The sequence below is a fragment of the Megalobrama amblycephala genome, linkage group LG1 (assembly GCF_018812025.1).
Source record: "Megalobrama amblycephala isolate DHTTF-2021 linkage group LG1, ASM1881202v1, whole genome shotgun sequence".
Taxonomy (NCBI): Eukaryota; Metazoa; Chordata; class Actinopteri; order Cypriniformes; family Xenocyprididae; genus Megalobrama; species Megalobrama amblycephala.
The window spans coordinates 4,446,245-4,466,827 of NC_063044.1; the positions used below are offsets into that span (position 1 = coordinate 4,446,245).

Below are 20,583 nucleotides of genomic sequence, written 5' to 3' on the forward strand. Positions count from 1 at the left end.
TATTACACAGAATCTGGATTTCCTCAATTTCTGGCCATTTTCCCTCCAAAATCCTGTGTCAACTGTATGAAAAGATTTATAATTTTCATAGCTCATCTAGGTTTCCGAGGGGTCATACGTGGCATTGAGTGGCACTGACTCATCTGCTTGCTTTGCTGAGCTATTCAGAGATTTTAATGGGTTGCCGAGTCCTTTGGGGTCATTTTTGAAGTATCTTAAGTGGTATAAGCTATCTCTATGAAATTGTGTGGGTCACTTATCATTATAATTGAGATGTACTGGTCTGTTTATCTCTTTCTCACACATTCATCACAATCAGAATTAAATTAGTGTGGAATTAATCAGATTAATACAAATGAGAAAATTAGCTGGATGTTGGCAGGTCAAGAGTTCATGTTCTTAATATCTTAAAATATCAAATTGTAATTACATAGCTCATTTAAAATATTTAAAAGATCTTACTGACCCCAGACATTTGAACAGTAAAGTTAGTTCTGATCTCATAGAAAAGTTATAGCACACATCTCCTCAACAAACCATATGATTTAAGGTATCATTCATGTCCACAGCACGAACGGTATCGGAAAGGTTATGCAGCCAATTTTAATACTTAGAGTAGTAGTTTGTTCAATAGTAATACAGAATTGTGCCTTAGCAAACACCATTAAAATGCATTGCACAAAGTTCACAAATATTTATATGGTAGGATACTTGGTTTTGGCTGGAATTAGTTTCAGTTGGGGTATATGATTACAATAAAAAACATGAATGTTGACTTAGAACTGTTGATGTGCAGTTTTACAAGCTCCCAATGTGCACACCTGAACTCCTGTGGTTTCCAGCTAAATAAGCAGGCCTCAACTAAATTAATAGGACATGGTTGAATTGCAAACCATACAGATGATCTGAAATATTTAATAGGGATTATGGAAATTTATGTGAGGAACTTTGTGTTGAATCAGTGAATATTTGAGTTTCTTGATTAGATTAGACTTTGCTGCTTTGCTACTTTGAGGAGTGATATGGGTAAGGTTAGGGAAAGGTTTGGTGGTATGGGTAGACTTTAGGGTGGGTTATGGTGTAAAGTGAAGGGTCAACTGTGTAATTATAGATGTAATTACAGAAATTACAGCTGTAATTGGAAGCACTTTTTTAATATTAATACAACATAAAATCATGTATGTACACAATAAGTGCATTGAATTAAATTAATCATTTAAATGTTAGTACATAAAGGTTAAAGACACTTTTGGGTCCCTTAGACCTATAATAAAAATGCATATTTTTCCCTCTCTACACAGCCATAGTAATGGTAAAAGTGATTTAGTCACATCAGTGTTTATTCCTCTATTTTAAATATACATAGGCTTTGTCATCCAAACTCACTAAAACAATGCAAATGTGTTTTGGGTGGCTGCCACTTGGACTTCATGCAAGCTTGAGCGCATGCTGAAAGCCCCAGTAACTATTTAGTCTTCTAAAAATTCCTTCTTTTAGAGGCACGTAAGTCACTGAATTCAGCTGATGGCAGTATAAGTGCTGTGCAGTTTTGCTGCTTGATCATCCATAAAGTTTCCATCTCTTTTTCAATAAATTGTAAGAATTTCTATTTTCATGAAGCAAGGTGATGTGTAAGAAATGCTTAGTTTGGACTTCTATGAAGATGACTAAACATCAAAACACAGCAAATTTATTTTAGGGTGTTTCTTTTTAACGCTTGAAAACTTAGGCTTTGAGAGAGAGAGTTCTACACTGCCGGAAAGGATTTTGCATTGTGCTGTTATTTGGGTGGGCATTTTTTCATCACAAATGATATTGTCATCATAATTAAAATTAAAATTTAAATTTAATACAAATATTAATATAAATACTTTAGTATTTGTTTTTCTGTCTTTTGCTTTAATGACAACTCCTGAAAACCTAATGGTCTAATTTGAGAAAAAGTGTTATGTCAGGCAAGGCAGGCAAAGGAAGAGAAGGAGAGGTGGATCTAATTGAAGCTGCATGTTAATATTAATTGAATATTAATAATATTAAGTGCAGTCAGCGCATTAGGGCACAGTCAGGGGAGCTAAAGCCCAAGGTGAAGTCAGGTGTGCAGGAGACTAAGGCAAAGTTGGAGGGATGAAGAACCTAGGGTGACACCACAGGCTTGGAGGACCAAGTGTTGCCTGGGACTCGGAAGACTGAGGCAGGGCCTGGGGAAGGAGGAGCCTGGTGGAGCAGAAGGGGTGGAGGGCTGAGGTGAAGCAGGAGGCCTGGAAGTCTGTGGCAAAACCAGGGTGATGTCTGACCAAGGCGATGGACCTTTGCGGAGTCAAAGGGATGATGGACCATGCCGGAGTCGACGGTGTGACGAGTCATGGTAGAGTCAATGGGTCCACAAGCCGGGTTGGAGCAATGGTCCCAGAAAACAGTGGCAGAGACTGAGGATTATGAAGCCCTGGGTCTCTTGACCAAGGTTAGATGGGCTGGACCGATGACTGTGGTCACTCTGGTGGAGCTGAAGGAGAGCCAGTGAAACAGATAGAGCCAGCAGAGGAGCGAAGCCAGGAAGCCAGGATGAACCAAAGATGAGGAGATAGGAAGCCAGGCAGAGGAGGCAGAGCCAGGGAGCTGAGTAGGATCAACAAAGACAAAGGAGCGAGGAGACTGGGCAGAACCAATGGAAACACAGAAGCCAAGAGACAGCAGAACCAACAGAGACAAAGGAGCCAGGAGACTGGATAGAACCAATTGAGACAAAGGAGACAAGATAGAGCCAAATGAGAAGGAAGGGTTTGTCCACTGGAGGGGACCAATAAGTCAAATATATCAAATGGGGTCAGTGGGAACAAATCTATCATAGGGGTGAGGTTATGGATGGGACTTAACTCCAGGAAGTCCAGTTGTATTGGTGCTCCTATACCGGGACAGACATGACAGCTGGTTATAGCTCAGTGACTAACCTGTCAACTGGCTCTAACTCTGGGATATAACCGGCCGCAGGCTCTAGATCAGAGGTGGAACTCTCCACTGGCTAGTGGTTCACTGTGGGCATGGACTGGTCTGTGGCAGACAAGGGTTCAGGCTCTTGGTCCATGGCGGGCAACTGGCAAACACCGTCCTCCTCCACCTTACCCACAGTGAAAGAGTAAATCCTCATCCTAATCCAAATCCTAATCCTAATCCTTAAAATTCCCCCAAGGACCATTCCAACAAACAGAGGATCTAGTTGTTTAATGTGACCATTAATCCAGTCCAAAAAAAAGTGATTAGTGAGTGGTCAGGGTAGTGAGTTTGGTATGCGAGGTCCAAGAACTTATTGGTGCGGTCCACAAGGGTGCAATCTTCCTGTATGAGGAGGTGAACGGCTGGAAGATCCATTGTAATATCTTCTCTAGGTCCTGTTTTCTGCTATGTAAGGGAAAGAGAGGCAAAGGAAGAGGAGAAGGAGATGTGCATCTAATTGTAGCCGTTTTATTAATAAACATGGGAACTAACTGAAAGAGGAACTAAGATATGGGAAAATAGGAACAAACTAACATAAAAGTCCATGGAAAAAGAAACTTAGATTAGGCTACACATTACACAACGAGCATCTTGAGTTGAAATACCACAAATTGGAATATCATAAATTTGCTAATTTGATGAGTGACCTAGAAATAGTGCAAAAATCTTAAATATTTTTAATTAAAACATTTCTTTGTTTAACATTTCTAAAAATGCATTTTTATTTCTAGGTTTAAATGGCACATAAATGCCAGATTGACAAAATGGTCTCAGACTTTTGGACCCCACTGTACACTGTCACTCAGATTAAACGGGCCAATCAAAGGCAATTTGTAGGAGTTCCTATCGCAGGTCACTGTCTATAACCTAAGAGCTAACAGCCTTTTCATGTTACCTCTGGTAGCTTACCAGGGTGCAAGGGTCATTTGGCCAGCTGAAATGGGACAGGGACAAAGTAGAAATGTGTGCAGAGCCACATCCAGGCCTCTATTGGATCCACTGACTCAAACAGTTTTGCATGTCTGCTGTAGAGTCATCTTTCAGCCGAGCTGTGAAGTGTTGCCAGAGTTTCCCTGGAACACAGTCAGACACAAGAGCCAGAGACTCTGAGAACTGAGATGCCACGGGTGTTACTGTATTTCAGATGAGAGTAATGCTTTCCACATTCATTTTACAGCTCTATACACCTAATATAGCTTTCTTATTTGTCCAAAGGAATATTAGGAGAAAAACCCAAGACAAAGTTGAAGAACCAAGAACAGAGTAAATTTATAGTTACTTACACAAAGTGTGATTGGCATGAATAAAACATTCATGCAGGTTATTCGCTCTCCTCACTATATAGTCGGCCACCACGGAAGATTATTTTTGACCAAGGAAAAACCCTGTTGGATGTTTCATTGAACAATGAGCAAGTCAGATAAATGGATGGTTCACCCCAAAATGATCATTCTGTCATCGTTTACTCTCCCTCATGTTATTTCAAACCTATATGGCTTTCTTTTCTTTGTGGAACGAAAAAAAAAAAAATGTTTTTGTCCAATGTTGACTTTTATTATATGGACATATAATGAAAAAGCATTCTTCACAATATTTTCCTTTTGGTTGGATAGAAAGAACATGGAATAAAGAAAGTCACAGAGGTTTGGTCCATCATGATTTCATGGTGAATTTAAGGTTTCCTGACCCTTATTTAAAAAGACCAACTTAGACAAGTATGATTCAAGGCTGGTCAAGGCAGGTTGGCTCTGATGTTCACCAGCAAAACATTTTAGGTGGTCGGCAGGACATTTTGCTGGTTAAGAATCCTAGCAGCAAGTAAACACAACATATGCTGGTGAGTAGAGCCATCACTAATACGACTGAATGACTGTTTTTGTTTTTGTAGTTTTGCAAGAATTTATGCTTAAGTGCTCCAGGCAAGAGAGAAAGAGACAGATAAGATAAATGCTGTTTACTGAAGGAAGTCTTGAGAATAACACAGATTTCTAAATATGGTTAATAATGTTTCTTCATAATTATATATAGCATGATAAAGAAAATGAGCAGTTCTAGCTGGATGTTTGTTTGAGTTGTATGTGTGGGCCAGGTGCTATCTTTGTTATGACCAAATTCTCAACAAGGACAAAATCCTCAACAGTGATGGGAGCAGTCAACAGTTGACACAAGGACACCAGCTTATACTGACAGAGAGAAAAAAATAAATGTTGTCATATCATTTACTTTTGTTTGTGTTATTTTGACCCTCATAACTTTGTCTGGACAAGGACAACAAAAGATGCCAACTCAAAAAAAAATAAAAAAAATAAAAAGCAGACTCAAAATAATGATTATCCCATTAAAGTCAGCGTGAAATGATAGTTGCAGTAGTTTTTCTTCCCTATTGTGATGTTGGATGGTTGTGGTTTGCTATTGGTTGATCTCGTGTGAGTGACAGCTTGTCCCGCCCTCGTGCCAGTTATCACTCATCAGAGAAGAGATGATGCTGCATGTTATTTTAATAAATTTTGATTAAAAATTACAAAGAATCTAAAAAACAAAATAATGGTTTGCACAGATAAATCATTTATAATAAATACTGGAATATTCCAATAAAAATAAGAATTGTGAATTTTGATTTTATTGTGTCTTTAAAGGTGCTGTAAATGATGCCAAGCCATTTGTAAACCTGTGAGGTTGAGCAAATATCAGTCTCTGAATTGGGAACCAAATTAAACACGCTCCCTTAATAATCCAATATTTATGTCAGTCCGAAGCTGTCTATTTTGATTCACATAGAAGCTCTTAGCTCCCTCCGGCGACAAAATGTTATCTTTATTTCATTTCATCGTCTTATTAATTTTATCATGTTTATAAGATGAGCAATCGTGAACTTAGTTCATCAATCACACTCTCAGCTTCCGGCTTCCCATATATGGACATCCTGAATGTGCTTCAAAGTGTTCTGATTGGTTGAAGAATGCAGAATGTCTGAAACTTGTAAATGTCTGAAACCCGTCAATGTTGAAAATATTATAAAACAAGGAATTATTTTGCAAATTGATGAAATATTGGTATAATCACCTAGGCTATTCACAGGGATTACAAGCAGTTCATCTGTCAAACTTCTTTAATGTTTAACTGAAGATAAAGAATATGAGATTGGAACAACATTAGTGTGAGTAAACAGTCACAATATTTAAACGTTAGGCAAAATGTTTCTATATAGGTTAGGTTTAGTGGTATGGGTAGAAAATACAGCAAATGCAATTAGATTATAATATTTAAACAGTTAAAACAGAAATGCATCCCCACCACCATAGAGATGATGTTTGTAGGCTTCAAAAGGGCTCCTAGTAAGAATCTGATACTGAGATTAAATAGATGTATGTTGTTTTTCAGCCAAGTTATGTAAGAATTTTAAACAGAAAAAAAAATGGATGGCACAAAAGCCAGACAGATTGTAAAAAAGATTAGTCCGTCTTTCACGGTATCTCATATATCTCGCACAGCAGAGCATGTCTCGATGTACATCTCAGTGTTCCACACAATTGCCTCGAATGTGAAAACAATACAGAAAGATCCCACTGATGTCACTAAGGGAAGGGAAACGATAGAATTCCCATACTTTGGCAAAGATCTGGGAATGGAAAATGCAAACAAAACACATGAACAGGCCTCTTGGGATCATGTCACCACATAGTATGAGCATATGTTCAACATTGATTTAAGTAGTAGGGTTTATCTTGACTGCTGTTTGCAATGAGGTCAGTGAATATCTTCTTATGGCCATAATATCTTCAAGCATTTCTCTCTGTTCTTTTCTGTCAGATAATACTGTGTGAAGCACTGATGGCCTCAAACACCAAAACCACAAAAGAAACAAATTCCCAACAACTGTACCAATTGGTATTTCAGTGGTAGGTATACATAAATATTACATTTGTATTTTATTTTAAATGTCAGGTCCTTGATTAAAATGTTTTGTTAGCTAAAATGTCTATTAGCATTGAGGTAATCAATAATATGGTATTGCACTCCATAAAATCTAATTAAAATCTAACACTTTTAAAATTTACAGTCATTGTCTTCAAGACAATAGGCCAACAATATTTTTGATTCATCTGGTTTTGACCAATCAGATCTGGCTAGAGTGAGAAGATAAACCAAAGGCTAGAGAACTGCAGTGATTGTGGGCTTCATTTATAAAATGTATAAATCCATGCGAACATTCATATCAATAAAAACAGTTTTGACATGAAAAAGTCTTTATGTCATAGGGTCTAAGCAGATGTAGCCCATGTACTTTTCCTTGTGGCAGAGAGTCGGAGTAATGCAGGTATTTGGAAATCTCAGGAAATCTTAGCAATTCTTGCCACTTGTCATTCTCAAATAAAGGTCTTGGACCAATCGTGTCACTAAAAAGTGAAGCCAAAGCGTCTTGATCGCCACCAGGTGGCTGGATGCAGTATAGGTCATAAACCCTGCCCTCTCCATGTAAAGTAATGGGACGTAAGAACAATTAAACAGTCAAATTACATGTGAAATATTTTTTTCCAAAGATGGTTTCTGTCATTTTAAGCAGTTTTTATCACACTGATGTTAACTGATGTTAGTGTTTGTTCAATAAATAAGTTTGTTTTTAGGTAGTTATTTGATGCAATAAAAATTTGGGTTTTGACATTGTGATTGACAGCTGAGATTGACAGCTTCTCTGAGCGAAGTAGGCTAGTCACCGAAGCGCCAATGGACTTTTTTCTGGATGTTCGGGAGGAGATTGGAGCTTTAACTTTATTCTACAATTTCTACATTTCCAGAACTGTTTGTAATGAGTTTTTCTGCAGTATTAACCGATTTTTTGGGAGCATGATCATTTGCGATTTATAAATGTCACTTCTGGAAGAGAGCACGCACATTTTTTGTGCATACGTTCGTTTTCTGAATCACATGTGCGCACATTTAAGAAATGATTTTAAGATCAAATGTAGGATGGTTTCTATGCAACATTTTGAAAATGAGGCCCTATGTAGACTATTTTTGTAGGCCAGTCTATAAGTTCGCATCGCCCTGGTTTCCTTGACAAAAACCAAATAAGATTTTACATTGGCTTTTGGATTATTGCAGAAAATAAGCACAAAATGAAATCTGAATCCTAAATACAATCGTCAGAAGTAAAAGGCTAAACAAATTACACTACGGTCACATCACCATTGTGAGATTGTGAAAGTGGACTAGTGAGTAGATGAGTTTATCTGTTCTGCATGATGACGTTAAAGGGTTAGTTCACCCAAAAATGAAAATTCTGTCATTTATTACTCACACTTATGCCGTTCCACACCCGTAAAACCTTCGTTAATCTTCAGAACACAAATTAAGATATTTTTGTTGAAATCCGAAGGCTTAGTGAGGCCTTCATAGGGAGCAATGACATTTCTTCTCTCAAGATCCATAAAGGCTAAACCCAGCCTGATCTGCTGGCAATTTTATTTCGCCCAGCAACTCAGTGTGGAAACCCGTACATTCATTTCTGCTGCTTCTGTTACACTTTTGCGGGAACCAATCACAGACTGGCTTATCCACCTTGCTCGCTATTGGCGGGTATAACACGATGACGATAGAGAAGCGACGGCAAGCACGACCGTCAATCCAATTCCTTTTAACCTCTCGACGATGCTGAATGACTTCTTTAGTTTAGCAAACAAATCACTCGAGTGGGTGTAAATACCGATCACTTTCATGTTTTTTTGCACAACCTGCAAAAATCGCTCGATGCCATTGCTGCTTCTGCAAACCGCTGATCAATGCTACAAACCAATACAAACTAAACCTGTCTGGAGTTTTCACGTCGCTCTGCAAAGTACGTCACCCGGATCGTTGATCTGATTGGTTGAAGGACTATCCAACTGCGTGAATAATGCTCGTTGATCACGCCTCTTGTGCAGTAGAAAATACATACAGACTCCCCAGACCAATGTTCAGTTTTAAATTGAGCTTGGTCTGGTGATAGCCAGACAACCATAAAGGTACTAAAAACATATTTAAATCAGTTCATGTGAGTACAGTGGTTCAATATTAATATTATAAAGCGACAAGAATATTTTTGGTGTGCCAAAAAAACAAAATAGTGACTTATTTAGTGATGGCCGATTTCAAAACACTGCTTCATGAAGCATCAGAGCACAAATAAATCAGCGTATCGAATCATGATTCAGATCGCGTGTCAAACTGCCAACGGCTGAAATTACGTGACTTTGGCGTAAGTCACTTACGTGACTTAGTGTAATTCGATACACTGATTCATTATGATCCGAATCTTCCTGAAGCAGTGTTTTGAAATCAGCCATCACTAAATAAGTCATTATTTTGTTTTTTGTTTTTTGGTGCTCCAAAAATTTGCATATTCTTGTCGCTTTATAATATTAATATTGAACCACTGACTCACATGAACTGATTTAAATATGTTTTTAGTACCTTCATGGATTTTAAGAGAGGAAATGTCATTGCTCCCTATGGAGGCCTCACGGAGCTATCGGATCTCAACTAAAATATCTTAATTTGTGTTCCGAAGATTAACGAAGGTCTTACGGGAGTGGAACGGCATAAGGGTGAGTAATACATTTTCATTTTCATTTTTGGGTGAACTAACCCTTTAATGTCTCCGACAAACTCTTTTTAGCAACAACCTTTTTCAAGACAAGTAAAAGCTTTAAAAAAAATCACAAAGGGGTGTTACTGATGTCATAGAATAGACCTATCTTGAGCTTGTATTCATCAAAGACCTTATTTCAGGCTTTTCACCAAAAACTTTCTGACGGAAGCATATGCTAATGTAAACTTGTTTCCGGGTTGCAGCACTCTGTTGGCTAGTAGACCAGAACCCTGTCCTGACACTCACATCAATGGACATCAACACCATGATGAAAGTGTGATGAACCGGATCTTGGGTGGTGGCATACAGGGAAAATCGAGATGAAATGTTGATTTTTATACATAGTATTTATCAGAAAAGCATTTATATCCAATTAAGGTTTTTTCTTTTTCTTCACGAAACAGTTCGACTCTTTGACCTATCAACTTTCTCACTTTCATAAACATCTTTGCAAAAACATACTCAACCTTGTAAAATGAGTATAGAATGAACACATACCAAAATGCTGATCGCTGTAATTATGTCATCATATCTCAAAGGCATGGTTATTATATGCAGACACTTCCCCCCTTCATGACAGTGTGATTTAACACTCGCGCCATTGAGCTACATTGATAAAGCAGCACTGCCACCTGTCGGACATTACATGTATTACATTATTCATTGCAACAAAAGTGATGACACCAGCCGATTTATGGTTTATGATGGGTCCTCAAATAATAGAACACACAAAAGGTCAAACATTAAGATATTGAGATATTATGAAATTATGCTTTCTGCCAATTTAAGGTAAATTGAAAAAGGTAGTATTTTTCTTATTATCACAAAGAAACAAACATCATGGTCAAGGTCTATCACACAAATGATAAATTAAGTATATAACATGATATGGCAATACATTATCACATGCAGGCAACTTGAATGTCAATATTAATGGCACTGCAAAAATGTATTAGCAAAAAGGACACACAGCTAAAGAAGCTATCAAATTTTCTCCTCCTGAATCAAATTCCTTGGCCAGTACTTCACTCTATCTACTGCCCATTGCTCTACGTCCTACTGTGGAGAGTGTCACGCTCTCTGCATTTTCTCTTAAGACGCTGTTTTTGTCCTATTTACACCTGGTAGAAACATCCATCTTGGTTGATTCAGTCGCATGTGGTCACCATGCTGATTAACCACAAGAAAAGTGCTTGTGCATGTACTTATATGGACTTTTCCAAGTATTTCGAATCAATCTTTTAAAGCCTCAAATGACTGGAAAACCATTGTTTTAGCACAATGAATGACTGTCAGGTGAATAGGTGATCTTTCATGGATGTCCAAATAGGTTTACACTACAAAAGCAAAGTGTTCACATGCTTTTCTGTCCACTATATGTCATTTCAGTGATTTGAACACAGAATGTTTTGGACCCCATTAACACCTGGATTTAGTGCTGTCTTCTTGTGAACGGATCACCTGAAACTGATGTTAATACCAGGAGCCTGTGGGTCAGAGTTCATGTAGAGGTGACAACTCTAATGCCAAAGTACAATCGGAGCTGCTCCAGAAAGATGAAAGTTAGTACAGTGTGAGGAATCAGACGGATTCCAGCTGGGACAAGACCCTGAGGAGCCAAAAACACATGGTTACTACAAGAGTAACACAGTTTTAGAATATATAACACACGCTTTCATTGCATAAAACATGGTTTTCACCTTGTAGAAAGCTTTAGGTCCAAGTTTTCCAGTGTCGGTCAGACAATGAATCACCCCCTACCACAGAAACTATAGTGTCACAACTGAATAACATATACTAACAATCACAAATTTGAGCATTGATAAGATTTTTAACATTTTTGTGAAATACTGTAAGAATTTGTGAAATATTATTACAATTTAAAATAGATGTTTTCTATTGGAATATATATATTAAAATGTAATTTATTCCTGTGATGTCAAAGTTGAATCTTCAGCATAATTACTCCAGTCTTCAGTTACATGATCCTTCAGAAATCACTGTAATATGATGATTTGACTTTTTGAATGGAAAGTTCAAAAGAACAGCATTTTCTTATAGAAACCTTTTGTAACATGATAAATGTCTTTACTGTCACTTTTGATCAATCTAATGCATCCTTGCTAAATAAAAGTATTAGATTTATGTGTTTATATACACACCGATCAGGCATAACATTATGACCCCCTTCCTAATATTGTGTTGGTCCCCCTTTGCTGCCAAAACAGCCCTGACCCGTCGAGGTATGGACTCCTCTAGACCCCTGAAGGTGTGCTGTGGTATCTGCTCCAAGATGTTAGTAGAAGATCCTTTAAGTCCTGTAAGTTGTGAGGTGGGGCCTCCATGGATCTGACTTGTTTGTTCAGCACATCCCACAGATGCTCGATTGGATTGAGATCTGGGGAATTTGGAGGCCAAGTCACACCTCAGACTCGTTGTTGTGCTCCTCAAACCATTCCTGAACTTTTTGCTTTGTGGCAGGGCGCATTATCCTGCTGAAAGAGGCCACAGCCACCAGGGAATACCATTTCCATGAAAGGGTGTACATGGTCTGCAACAATGCTTAGGTAGGTGGTACGTGTCAAAGTAACATCCACATGGACCAGCAGAACATTGCCCAAAGTATAAGCCTCCCTCTGCCGGCTTGCTTTCTTCCCATAGTGCATCCTGGTGCCATGTGTTCCCCAGGTAAGCGACACACACGCACCCGGCCATCCATGTGATGTAAAAGAAAACGTGATTCATCAGACCAGGCCACCTTCTTCCATTGCTCCGTGGTCCAGTTCTGATGCTCACGTGCCCACTGTTGGCGCTTTCGGCGGTGGACAGGGGTCAACATGGGCACCCTGACTGGTCTGCAGCTATGAAGCTCCATACGCAACAACCTGTGATGCACTGTGTATTCTGACATCTTTCTGTCAGAACCAGCATTAACTTCTTGAGCAATTTGAGCTACAGCAGCTCGTCTGTTGGATCAGACCACACGGGCCAGCCTTCGCTCCCCACGTGCATCAATGAACCTTGGCCACCCATGACCCTGTCGCCGGTTCACCACTGTTCCTTCCTTGGACCACTTCTGACAGATACTGACCACTGCAGACCAGAAACACTCCACAAGAGCTGCAGTTTTGGAGATGCCCTGACCCAGTCGTCTAGCCATCACAACTTGGCCCTCGTCAAACTCGCTCAAATCCTTACACTTGCCCATTTTCCTGCTTCTAACACATCAACTTTGAAAACAAAATGTTCACTTGCTGTCTAATATATTCCACCCACTAACAGGTGCTGTGATGAAGAGATAATCAGTGTTATTCACTTCACCTATCAGTGCTCATAATGCTATGCCTGATCGATATATATATATATATATATATATATATATATATATATATATATATATATGTTCAAAAGTTTGGGGTCAGTAAGATTTTTTAATGTTTTAAAAGAAGTATCTTCTGCTCACCAAGCCTGCATTTATTTGATTAAAAATACAAACAAAAACAGTAATATTGTGAAATATTATTCCAATTTAAAACAGCTGTTTTCTATGTCAATACAGTAAAGTGTAATTTATTCCTGTGATCAAAGCTGAATTTTCAGCATCGTTACTCCAGTCTTCAGTGTCACATGATCCTTCAGAAATCATTCTAATATGATGATTTGATGCTCAAGAAACATTTATGATTATTATCAATGTTGAAAACAGTTGTGTACAATTTTTTTCAAAATTCTTCGATGAATAGAAAGTTCAAAAGAACAGCATTTATTTAAAATAGAATATTTTCTAACATTATAATTGTCTTTACTGTAACTTTTGATTAGTTTAACTCATCCTTGATGAATAAAAGTACTGATTAATTTTATTTCTATCCCCCAAAAATAAAATTAAAATTCTTACTGACCCCAAACTTTTGAACGGTAGAGTTCAATGTTACAAAAGATTTAGATTTCAGACAAATGCTGTTCTTTTGAACTTTCTATTCATCATAGCATCATGAAATAAAATGTAAATAACTGTTTTCAACATTGATAATAATAGTAAATGTTTCTTGAGCAGCAAATCATCATATTAGAATGATTTCTGAAAGATCATGTGACACTGAAGACTGGAGTAATGATGCTGAAAATTCAGTTTTGATCACAGGAATAAATTACACTTTATTGTATATTGACATAGAAAACAGCTGTTTTAAATTGGAATAATATTTCACAATATTACTGTTTTTGTTTGTATTTTTAATCAAATAAATGCAGGCTTCGTGAGCAGAAGATACTTCTTTTAAAACATTAAAAAATCTTACTGACCCCAAACTTTTGAACGGTAGTGTATATATATGATCCTATAGAACCCAAAATTTTCAACTTTTTTTTTTTAATTGAGAAATTCAAAGACAATCTTACCCTGTATTCCTCTTTTGAATTCATCAGCCTGGTTTTCACCACATCCATGGGCTGACAGAGAACAGTAGCACAGCCTCCCTGTGAACAGGACAACATTAAAATGTTTCTATGTTAACAAAGATGAACTACTTAGTGGAATCAACATCATACTTTTTACATTTTTAAACAGACAACACTCAAAAATGTCTTAAAGTCACAGTAGCAAAAGAGTGCATAATTCCAAAGTTGAGAGAGAGGGTGGAAAACGGTCATGTAAATGAAATCAAACTACTACATAACTGTTCGACCAACAAGTGGAAAAATAAAATGACAAAAAAGTAAAGGTTATTTTTCAATGTGTTTCTGAAGGCAACTCACCGCAATGAGGCTTGCAAAAATGTGAGTGAAAATGTTATCAGTCATCAGACCAGTTCCCAGAAGCAGCTGCTTGGCCTGGTCATAACAGGAGAGCTAGAAGATCCACAGAACACCAGTGAGGAACTGAGACTATCCTGCGCATTTAAGGGCCAAATGACAGACCACCAAACCATTTTTATTACCTGCCCCACAGTGACCATGGCTCCTCTACTAGCTGCCATTGAGGCTCCAGAGAACAGCTTTCTTATTCCCTCTGTGAGAAAGGGCGGCAGTTCATGAGGGATCTTACAGACAGAGCTCTATGAATAATTCAAATGACCCCAACCCTTGTCTGTTCTCTCTTTCCTGATGAATGAATAAGTAGCACAGCCCCACATTCTGTTATTACACATTTCCAAATTGCTGTGGGAAGGTTTTAAAGTGCAGACTTTGGCATGCATAATTCTCTGGCACCAAAACATCGCTGCAATTCATTCTATACTAAAGTTTGCGACTATATATTTTCAGACAGTTCATTCATCAGATTTCTTCTAGTCCTAAGCCAAAATATTTATCTTTTTTTTTTTTTATTGTGAAAGGATTTGCTTGTTCTCACCTTCATTCCAGACGCGCAACAATCCATCAAGAGCGTGTGCATAGCTGCAAAACACCATATGCTGTCATGACAGATCATCATTCTGTTTGGTGTATGATTTATAATCTTTGAGACTCACTTTCTTCTAAGCTCAGGTGGCAACTTCACATCATTCTGCATTCTGTTATAAAACACAAGGTAGAAGAAAATCATTCAGCCTCACAGCACTTTTTATTATTTACAAAAGAGTACCAAAATAAACCACTTACAGTTGCTCCACCACAAAAACACTCACAACTGCACTGCTGTTCTCACTTATTGTGTAAATCAATGTCACTCACCTGACATTAACCATGTCTGCTGGCGTCCCAATAAACCCTCCAGTAAGACCTACAGGTTAGGAAATGAAATGAAATTTTCTTTATCAGCTTTTTTCCTTTCCTCCAAGAAGCATATTTTATTGTATGAAAACAGACCCTCTAAGATATTCTGCTCTCATTTTGTGTTTCATGGAAAGACATTTTAACAAATGGTTAAAATGACATAGGTTTGAGTAAATCATTTTCATTAGCTATGTTTACATGCACCCAAATCTGTTGAATGGAATTGATGAAGACTCAATTGAAAAGCCTTTATGTAAATACTTCAAGTCTGATTCAAATTTAATTTAATTCAGATTAAAAGTGGAGGTGTAAACGTGAAATAATCCGATCAACAGGAAAAAAAACAAGCATGTAAATGTTAAAACTGTTTAAAATGATTTTCATGATTTGTTATCATCACAACATTTTTTCTTATGTCAAATCATCTTAGATAATTAATGTGGTTCAGATGACATTCATTGTAACATTTATCACCTTCATTGAATTAACTCAATTTTTTAATTTCAATGAACTCAAAATTAAGGCAACCAGGTAACTTACTTTTTTAAGTTAAACCATTATACAATTATTTTTTACAGTGTACTTGCATATGTTTACCAGTGGCCATTCATAATTAGAGCTCTGATTATATACGAACGTGCATATGTTTATGTCTTATGAAGTGGTCAGTGGAAGAGACTGAATATTTAAAATTTGTTTTATAATTATATATTTGTCAGCTTTCATTTTAGGTATGTCATCAAGGCAAAAATGACATTTATACTCACAGTATAGCTCAGGTGAAATTGTAGCGATGGCTTTCTTTGGTTCTGAAAGCAGTGACTTAAGTTGTTTGGGGCTGATATTTTGCTGGATATTTACACACATAAAATGAAAATAGGAATCAGATTCCAAGGTTTAGGGTTCATATAAACAGAACTTTGATCATCTGGACTGGATTCAGTATGATTGACAAAAATGAGTGCATGTGAACATACCTATTTTGGGGTGAACTGTCCATTTAAACCAGAGGTTCTCAACTAGGGGGCCTCAGCAAACTTCCAAGATGGTCTCAAGGTGACTTAAAATTACTTAAAATAAGCAAAACCAATAAAAATCAAGAATTGTTTGTTTCTTTTGAAGAACTAGGATTCCCAATGTTTGATACATGTGGTAGCCTAATTTTAAAAGGGTGATTTCTAGTCCTAAAAAAGTTGTGTAAATTAATCAGATCTTAATATGCCATGGGGGTTTTAATAAAGATAGTTATCCTGAGCTATAAACTATTTGCATAGATGGAGGCCTTAAAAATTTGTTATGGACAATGGAGGGCCTTGGAGTCCAAAAGGTTGAGAACCACTGCTTTAAAAGATGCCAAATAGAGTGAGCCATCTTCAGTTTGCTTCACTGGCAAATTAAGACAGTTATTGGATTACAACAGAAAGAGTCTGCTGTGACGCTTTTACCTCCAAAAGCAGCCAGTAAGATCTTCTGGTAGAAGGGCATGGGCCCCTGGTTTCGACTGGAGTTCTTGTCTCTCACAGTTTCATAAATGGCAAAGCGGGTCATTGAGTAAGTCATCTAGAAAAGTAAACACGGCCCCACACTGTCAAAAGTATCTGTATCATTCAGGCAGTCTTGTTGAAGGACCATAAATTTAGCTCAAAAACATCCAAATCCTCTTCAGAGGCACTAACCTGCCTGCAGAGGGAGGCACTGAGCCCGTTGTAGAGCGCTAACAGCCCATCACTGCGCACCACCTGCGTGGCCATGCTAGTCATCCTCATCTTCACCTCCTGCTGGGTTTGCAGATGAACCTGCAGGTGGAGGAGGAAACCAAGACAAAATGCAGCAGAGACTATACTGTAGACTATATTATTACACATTTTACTGTACTATACTCTACATAAGCAATAAGGCACATGAGACATGTGACCTTGATTGTCTTTCTAAAATGCTTAATAAAAAAAAAGGCTGTTTTATTGCCAGGCAAAATAATAAGACAATATTTCACCATTTTTAAAAAAAAGAAATACTAGCCGAACGCCAATAAATTGAAGATAAAAGTAGCCCCCTTGTGTCACTTCCAAACTGTTTAAAAATATGTTTTTGGAAAAATTTGTGTAAAATGATTTTGTGTATGGCACCTGTCTGTCACTGACAAACACATTCGGGTCTACAAAACATTTTTTACTCTTAATGACTACAGCAGATTGGCTAAGATATTTTATCTGGAATTTCTGCTGTAATTATATGACAGTTTGAATTATTATTTTTGTTAACAGAAACTTGAATTGTCTACGATATAGGCCTATTATATAACCACAATATTTTCAGTTTACATCTTGATAGTGTGTATATGTGTGTGTGTGTGTGTGTGTGTGTGTGTGTGTGTGTGTGTTTAGCATTTTAGCATTACCCTTTTTTTTAGTTCGCTGAAGCCTCCCAGTGGATTGAGAACCACTGTACTAATCTATTTGATGCACTGATACTTGTTCAATAAATACAGTAACATTTGTGATGTAATATAGCCTACTACAGTGGCTCTCAACCAGAAAGCCAGGGGCCCACAAGGGGCCTCAGCATACTTCCAATGGGGTCTCAAGATGACCAAAAATATTTTAAATATTAAAACAAAAACAATTATTAAATAAACCAAAACAACTAAAATCAAGATATGTATTAGGCTATTTTAATTCACCCCTCAACAACAACTGTCTTGAAAAACCTGGATATGTGCCTAGCCTCATTTTAAGTGTTATTTCTAGCCCTAGAAAATTAATAAAACCATAAAAACCCATGTAGCCTAAAGTTTTCTAGTTATTACAAGCTCTAAATATTAAGGAGTAGAATTTTCGAATTTTGTTCTGGACAATTGGGATCCTAGGAGTTAAAAAGGTTGAGAACCATACATAGGAAATAGGCTACTTACTATACACTATACTATACTCTATTCTATTCTATTCTATACACACATAAAGTTGTTATACACTGAAGACTAAGACTGCAGGTCTCTTTAGAAGAGCTCATGTAACCCCCCTCACTCATACCTTGATCAAGTCCAGTGGGTGAGTGCAACAGGCGGCCGCACACGAGGCAATTCCTCCGAAATACCAGCGCGAAACACGCGTCTCTGTCATGCCTGAATCTGGGTTTATTCCGTGACGACACGATGAAGGAATAAAGTGGAATAACGCGATTCACACGCGACATTAACCGCTCGGATCTGTGAGTCCAGTGATAATCCTCTACAGTGCAGCTGATGATTTAATGCTGCCGGAAGACCTGTACTGTCAAAAGTAAGCTTGTCAGTATTACTTAACCCGCTATACGTAGCGTTACAAATGCACAGAAAGTCGCTCGTTTGTAAACAATAACAGCCTTTACTGATATAGCGGGTGAAGCGCGCGGGTTAAAGCTGTAGTCGAGCGTCATGCTGCAGTCTCGCACGCTCCAGGCGACATTTCAAGATCGAGCATCTGTCAGAGGAAAGTAGGCTATCATGTGCCACAGCTACAATGTTGCTTTAAGGAGACACGCAGTTGGCATTAGGCCTATTACTCACATGGCACGGTAAGTGTTAATTCAGAAATTATTCTTTATTTGCATTTTTATGTTCAAATCTATGTTTCTGGGGTCTTTTGAATTTATCGATGAATTATTGAGCCTTGCTGAGTATAGCCTATTATTTAGCCAGTCAGTTCTTCAATGAAATATGAAACAATGAAATATCTTTTCGGTAAGCAAACAAGAGTATTTGCACTGAGAAAGTCTCATAAGGTGTCAAGCGAGCTTTCAGTGTGTACGTGACATGTATAAATAGAAACAAGAATTGTTTTACCTCTGTTGGGTTTGTTAAAGGTTTCAAATAAAGTTCACCGTGTAGTGAATGCTGCCAGACTTCGGTTCATTTTTATTAATATTTAGCAAACCTTTTTGTCACAATTGTGAGCACTTCCATGTTTAAATAAACAGTGTGCACAAAATTCTTAGGCACATCGAGTCAAATTTGGGTTATTCCTACAGTTTGGTGTTTGTTTTTTGTTTTGTTTTTTTGTCCCCATGAACTGCATATTTTACATGGTTTTTCATGCATGGATGTATCATGAATTGACAAATTCATAGTTATATATATATATATATATATATATATATATATATATATATATATATAAACTTTTGAAGCCAAATTCCTGTCCCCAATCATGTTTTCTCAATTTCACTTTGAAATAAAGGTTCGTCTACATAGTAAAAGCACAATTTTAAGTATTAGTATTTGTCTATTATTTTTTACATAAAATATTTTTGTAAAGTGTAAAACCATTAAATTAGGAAGGAAGATCCACAGGCAGATAGGTCAGTGACCAGATTTGATAAGAAGGGCAACACAGAGTGCAGGAAATGAGGTCATAGTGATATGAGACCAGCAGAGGGCGCCAGAGACCACCGTGAAGAAAAACAACAACCTGTTCAAAACCCCTGAAACATGCTTAGAATTAGAAGAATCATCACACAGACTGACTGCTGATATTGATATTTCAGCATCTTGTAAACACATACAATCTCTCTCGTGAATGATTTGTCTATTATTCTTATCTTCAAAATTACTTAAATAACATTTTAACTAACATTTTTGATCCTCTTTAATGGGTCAGAAACAGCATTGATTAACAACCTCAAAGTTCATCCAACCCCAACTTTACAGTTTTTATTACGTCCAGCTCATTTCAAGCCACAACATAAAAACAGGATAACACACCACCGTTCAATCAAAACAAATTCATTTATTGATTTTAACAAAAAATAAAATTAAAAATTAATTTAAAAAATGTAAATGCAATATTCAGGCATTTAAAATTCATAGTATGTAATCAGTGACAGTGTGCAAATTTGTCTGACACAGTTTTCAGTCTTTTAGATGCCATATGAACACCCTCACATCTGAGCGACCCCCATCCAAAACATATGAAAAGTGTATCTTTTATAAATTTATACACTGAAAAAAAATTATATTATTAATCTAATGAGTTTATATTAAGTTACATTTATTATATCAATTTTAAACTCACTATAGTAATGTACTGTTAAATGTATTTATTTGTTTAATTCATTTTAATGTCATTTTTATTTATTTATATTACGTATTTATATTTGTTTAAATCTTTCATTTAATATTCTAATATTTGTAAATATTTATAATGAATTTTAATTGTGCATTTATTTATTTTAATCAAATTTAGTTATTTATTTTAGTCTTATTATTTATTTAT

General features: G+C 37.0%; 1 protein-coding gene across 2 annotated transcripts; it reads right to left on the reverse strand.

The window, feature by feature from the left end:
* Positions 1-3,900: 3,900 nt before the first annotated feature.
* Positions 3,901-18,880, reverse strand: slc25a10a (solute carrier family 25 member 10a). Of its 2 annotated transcripts, XM_048171777.1 has the most exons (13): positions 18,364-18,880; positions 17,011-17,130; positions 16,780-16,894; positions 15,293-15,341; positions 15,091-15,132; positions 14,973-15,016; positions 14,560-14,630; positions 14,378-14,470; positions 14,021-14,098; positions 11,320-11,376; positions 10,118-11,228; positions 4,275-4,376; positions 3,901-4,064 (listed from the first exon to the last, which is right to left on the reverse strand). In XM_048171777.1, exons 1-11 carry the CDS (start codon positions 18,451-18,453, stop codon positions 11,121-11,123), a joined length of 867 nt encoding a protein of 288 aa, XP_048027734.1. In that variant the 5' UTR covers positions 18,454-18,880; the 3' UTR covers positions 3,901-4,064; positions 4,275-4,376; positions 10,118-11,120. The 2 variants fall into 2 exon arrangements, with proteins under 2 accessions (XP_048027734.1, XP_048027828.1); XM_048171871.1 differs by lacking the exon at positions 4,275-4,376.
* Between the last annotated feature and the right edge of the window lie 1,703 nt (positions 18,881-20,583).

Coding starts and splice junctions, on each gene's coding strand:
- slc25a10a (XM_048171871.1), bottom strand. CDS start 18,453: ATGACAGAGACGCGTGTTTCGCGCTGGTATTTCGGAGGAATTGCCTCG. Junction 16,895..17,010: donor GTGCCTCCCTCTGCAGGCAG/GTTAGTGCCTCT, acceptor TTACTTTTCTAG/ATGACTTACTCAATGACCCG. Junction 11,377..14,020: donor ATTCAAAAGAGGAATACAGG/GTAAGATTGTCT, acceptor TTTCTGTGGTAG/GGGGTGATTCATTGTCTGAC.